Genomic DNA, 6,124 nt, shown 5'->3' with positions numbered 1-6,124 from the left:
ATCAGACACGCCTAGTTTTGACCAAACAAACTCCGATTCCTTTGAAACTACTGTACCAATAAATACCACAACACAAAAATCCCCTAGACCCGTTAGGATTAAAAAAACCATTCAGCGTTTTTCTCCTTGTGATTATAAATAATTATGTTACTGTATTATTTTTGCATGAAATATTGTTATTGTAATTTGATATTGTTTTTTTAATCATTTGTATTATCTATCTATATGATATTAAAAATGTAATTATGGTTAAGTATATTATTTTTGATTTTATTGTAAATTTAAAAAAAAAGGAAAGAGGTGTTACATATCAGCAGTTTATATAAATACATATGGTGGGAATTGTCTACCATACGCGAGTGCTACACCGGCATAACTTGTCATTCGTGTAATTTTGGTTTCATAATAAACATCAGCGAATATTATTATTTATATTAATCTAATTGTGTTTTACTTTCATACTAAGGTATAACAAATCAATGAGCAAATTAATTTAAAATATTGAAAATCATTTTTTTTTGTTTGCTAGATTAATATTTTATAACACATGTTTAATGTATATAAATAATATAGAAAAAAAAGGTTTGAATAATAGCAATAATAATAAAATTCGATTATTATAATTGGAATAAAATTGTACAGGATTAATATACTTACCACCCCGACTGTATTTGGAAACTGGGTTTTTTCAAAATAGTCTTCAGCTATATCTAGCCAATCATGAGTTGTGGGCTCTGACATCTCAATTGGCTGCAAAATTGTCCATAATACCTCGCAAGTTTCCCGCACTATTTTTGTTATGGTCGACACACCCATTAGAAACTCATAATGTAATGCTGAGAAATGCGTTCCAGTTGCCAAATACCTGAATAGTATAGTATAGAAAAAAATTATATTTTATTCATTACATTCAGATTTATAATAACAATACAACTTATAAAGTCTTATTGTTTTCAAATTTTAGTAACAAACGTAATCAATTTAATATTATAAAACTATGAATTATATGTATTATAAAACTATGAATATACCTTATTGTGACAGTCAACCTTTCCTCTGGTGAAATTGGGATACGCATATTTGTATATTGTTTTTGGATGTGCTGTCCGGCGAGTAAAACCTAATGATATAAATTATTACCTTAATTATTATTTATTAAGGATATTCTACATTTTTATAATTAATGAACTTACCAGTTCATCGAAAGATTGAATGCTCATTCTGTAGTAGTCGAAAAATTTGTCTGGGTGCGCTCGCAAGGTCATAAAAGTAATATTGAATTGGCCTTCCTGGGGCCTTTTTACATTTAATGGATGCACCCAATATTGCCTTTTAGTTTTATTTTGTTTTTTATGTCTTTTATTTAGTAAATATGCAATACATACTGCTTCGACATCATTTAATGCAATGTCCATGTTTTTTGTTTTATAAAAAAACTGTTTACACTGAAAAAATATATAAACCGAACACTTGTTGTCTCAAACACGTTGTTAGCTCAACTGTTTGTATAAACCTCTGTTACAAATTAGCACGAACACTAAATTGGCGCGAAATATTTTATAAATTATAAAAACCGCGTTTGATCCGCTCCGTGTGTAAGTACATAGCGGTTGCGGTCGCGGATAAAAAACCGCGACTGCGCGCGGCTAAACCGCTCCGTGTGTGACCAGCTTTACTTGCTTAAAGTACTTTTTAATTTATAAAATGTGAATGTGGAAAATCAAGTATCTGGTGTTGCTTACTTCACAGGCTTAGTAAGCAATGGTTTAAAAGAGAAAAAATGTTTAGAGGTCAGTCGGCTAAATGTGTGGTATGGTGTTCCTATGCGAAACACAACTTGTTAAAGTGTAGTACCTATACTATATTATATGTCTAGACATTGATCAAATTAGAATCGTAATCTGTTGAGAAATCATATCTATGCCAGTATTGTCCGTTTAGAATTAGAATTTAATCATCGAAGGTACACGCGGTCTGCTGGTTTATCAGAAGTCCAAAATTTTAGAAAAAATATATGTTTGTGTGTCCTGTGAACTCAAGAGTAAAAAACAAATGAAATGTCCCTAAATTATTTTTTTAACAGGTTTCAAAAAAGTTAGATGGCAATTAAGGTATAATAGAATGAATAGCAAACATTATAAGTTAATCTAACCACCAAAGTGTAATATTCGAATTACAGTACAAAAAATATTGAAAATACAGCTTGAAAGATTTCATCAACAATCATACAATTATTTTAAAAATGTAAATTAATTATTAGTTTTATAATTTTCCAAATGAGTCTGTAACATCATTAGAGTGATCTTGCATCCAATTTGACATTTTTATCATTTTCGGCGGACATGCCAAGGTGATTAGATAACTGCTTTTAAAGAAATAGACAATCAGGGCGTTCGTTGGCAACAACGACGACTTCTCGAAGATAGGAAATCTGATAACGACGTGTTACCTCGCCTATCATTTATGCGTTTTTGTAATTAAAAATATGTTAATTTTTTTTTAATTTGTCAAATAATATTAACGTATATAATTTTACATTATTCGCCTTTTTTGTTGTATAAAAGTTACTGTAAATTAAAAATTATGATATCACTCTATGATATTTATTCTCTGTACAATAATTAAGTATATATTGGATCACTAACAATTTTATAATGGTTGGTCTATAAATCGGCAAACGTTTAATGAGGTGGTCTAAAATCAGTAGGTATCACGTATCGGTCAATATTACCATTGAGAAAACTAGTAATAAATAATTGTAAATTTGTGTTCTCTTGTTAAATTTTATAAAAATCTATAATCTAATATAACGTACTTATGCCCGATTGAAAAAAAAATTAATTTAATCAATGATTAAATAATATTATAATAGGACTCTGAATACAATAATTACATAATTGTAATTTTATTTTACTGTTAACAGAATAGTAAGGTTACAGTGGTAGTTGGTGGCCATGGTGGCGGTGGCGGAAAAATGAAAACATGTGAGTATCAATTTTTTAAATTTCAAATACATTTTATAATTGATTGAAAGTATATCACAATAATCTGGCAGAGATTAACTTACCTACCTACATTTTATATGCAATTCAGCCAAATTATTGTATTATACGTGACAACTGTACTTCTGTATGCTTAGTAAAGCATTAAGTTTAGTATTGCATTAAGTCCTAGAAATAACTTTTTTTTTTTTAATGAGATTAAATTGATTATATTTTAGAAATTAAAACTAATACAGAGTAGGAAAAAAATCAAGAGCACGTTTGGCGTTGTCAATGTTGATTTTGCGCACTAATCAAACTTACTTTACCCACGATCCCCGTTTTGAAATGCTAATGATTTTAAAACCATGTATGCTTAAATGTAAACAAATTTTGGCTTAATTATTCAATATTTTCATAAAAACTGTTTTATTTCTATGATCATCTGTAACATTGGGAAGATTTTAATTATGAGTCAAAAACTGTGTTATATTTTGACTATGTCTTAATATTTTTAAATTGTTTTTAATCGTTAATTTGAATTGATATTATAGTGAAGTGTTACAATTGTGGCCGCTACGGCCACAAAGGGCAGGAATGCCGGAATCCAAGGGTTCCTGGCCGCACCCCCCCCCCCCCCCCACCAACAACAATATCAGCATCAACTACACCAACATCAGCATTAACTACACCAACAATAGCAGCATTAACTACACCAACAACAGCAGCATCAACTACACCAACAGCAGCATTAACTACACCAACAACAGCAGCATCAACTACACCAAAAACAACATCAGCAGCAGCAGCAACAACATCAGCAGCATCAACAACAGCAATAACAAACAAATTAGTAAGTTCATATTTAATACAATCGTCAATCAGAGTTCAACAAATTTATGATATTACTGTAAATATACTTTTCAAAATTTTTTTTTTTTAATTTTAGCTATAAGTGATTTTGTATTGTTAAGAATTTTGGGATTTAGTAATCTAATTAAAAATTCATTTTATTTAGAAATACTTAAAAATCGATTTTTTATAGTTAATCTTTTTTAAGTTAGATTCACATAAATTAAAGCTTGCTAGCAGCTCCCATTAAGCATAGATTAAATATAGTATTGATAAGTGGCACATATGAAACGACATGAATCCCTTTTTTTAGTTAATTTTTCTGGCAATAAGACTGAATAGATTTCAAACATATGCCTGCCGGTATATCTCATGTATTTTATTCTGTCTTTAACTGTATCACACGTTTCCAATACTTTTTCAATTCAACACTCCTAGTGACCTTATTGCACGCTACAATATTTGTGTTGTACGCGTTGCCAGTCATAACATAAGCATGCTTAAGCAAAAGCACTGCTCATTTGAGAATAGGGAAGATTTGAGAGATAACGTTTAAACCGTTTAAAGCTAAACATAAAAATACAGTTTTAACAATTGTTTTCTAAAGGGTTAAACAGTTAGTTTTTTAAAAAAAGGAGTACTTCCTACAGGAGATTTAAATTATGACCAATTTCCACCATACACATTTTATTGTAAATTTACACAATTTACACATGTAATTTAAAATTGAAGTCAAATTCATCCTGTTTTTCTCCAAGTTACTTAAACCTGAAATTAAATAGATAACATGATCAAAATGTATTAGTTACCTTAATAAAATACTGCCATTAGGATACAATATTTATTTTATAATGATTTTTTTCTAGTTTATTTCAATATGTTCGAATCACAATAACAATTATTTTATTGTTAAGCTAGAAGCTGTTTTAACTTGTAATAATATAAAATTTGTTTTTCAAAATCTGGGATTTTCCTGATTTTATAGCCAAGTAATGAGAGAAAACTGAAAAATAATATATGGGGTTTACATTCGAGTTTTACTGTTGCCATTACAGTCAATTACAGAAGACAATATTTTTGTATAAATTCTGTTTTTTTTTTTTTAAGTATTTCAGCAAAATAACACAATTATTAATGTTTTTTAATACTTTTCTAAAATATTGCAATATATTTCTTATTTTCAGAATAAAATGGATGTTGATGAAAATGATGATGATGGTGATGATCAGTACTACGATGATGAAAATCTTTAATTAATGATTAATGATGAAAAAAAAAAAAAAACCATTACTTAATTTTGTATATTTTGTACTCTGTCTAAACTTCTCATATAGCAATTAACGTTTTAAATCTGATAGGTTATGATGTTGTAAAAAAAAAAAAAATACTCAAAATCATGTATAAGCCTGTACAGTGTACACATTTTGATTTCGAATTAATACCATTTGAAGTATCCAAGGTATCTTAAAATCAGGTATATATACTGGAGTATTACACTGTTAAAACAAAAATTGGTACTTGTTAGGAGACACCATTAAGTCTATAAGATAATGATAAAATTTTACTTTTTTGTAGTTTTACTTAAAACTGACTATAAGAGATCAATCGATATAGTACATAGGGTCTATTAATTATAAAAACTGATAGCTACAATGTATGTGGTATATGTGGTGGATACTCTAATCGTACCATGTTTAATCAATGTGTCTGACCATATTAAACATACCGGAGATTGTAATTGTTGGATAATTATAATAACAATAATAATAATTAATGAATAAAATTGTTTACAATTCAAAAATTAATTATAATATCTCGACGACTTGGTGAATAGGTGTCATTTATTTAAGTTCTTTATAAACCGAGTTAAGTTAATTAGTAATAGCTTCCTACTCGTGTAAAAATGTTGAAAAAAACAAATATAGTATATGCTGCTATGTCTCATACAAATTAATTAACTAAATATTTAAATAATGAAATTTCCATAAGTAATGTAATAAATGCACTTTTCTTTTTGTATCTACCAATAGTTTCTTAAAAATTCATGTTCTATAATATCCTATTGTTGCATACAGAACAAAAATATAAATTAATGTAAGTTAACATTTTTGTTGCAACTCTATTTTTTAATAAAATTTGAATTTTTTTTTTTTAATGCAATTATAAGAAATGATAAATTATAAATACATTTTTTCTAATACTAGGCAGATTGTTAGTTTATCCTGTAATTTTTAGTTACATCGAATGAGGATTTGGCTACTTATTACTTGACGTTAAATTCAATAGAATTA

At 28.1% G+C, this 6,124-nt stretch overlaps 1 protein-coding gene across 1 annotated transcript; it reads right to left on the bottom strand.

Moving 5' to 3' along the window:
• Positions 1 to 657: 657 nt before the first annotated feature.
• On the bottom strand, positions 658 to 1,417 carry LOC126845337 (uncharacterized; the record flags this gene model as incomplete). Its single annotated transcript, XM_050583987.1, has 3 exons — positions 1,194 to 1,417; positions 1,032 to 1,120; positions 658 to 865 (listed from the first exon to the last, which is right to left on the bottom strand). Coding segments are annotated over exons 1-3 (519 nt in total), but the record flags the coding sequence as incomplete, so codon positions are not given.
• Positions 1,418 to 6,124: the final 4,707 nt, after the last annotated feature.

Source organism: Adelges cooleyi, unplaced genomic scaffold, assembly GCF_023614345.1.
Source record: "Adelges cooleyi isolate 19-005CV unplaced genomic scaffold, UGA_ACOO_1.1 ACOO_flye_CR_arks_rails_tigmint_CR_PRNA_778, whole genome shotgun sequence".
NCBI lineage: Eukaryota > Metazoa > Arthropoda > Insecta > Hemiptera > Adelgidae > Adelges > Adelges cooleyi.
Note: the sequence above shows the minus strand (reverse complement) of the source record. Positions and strands in the feature narration are given on the sequence as shown.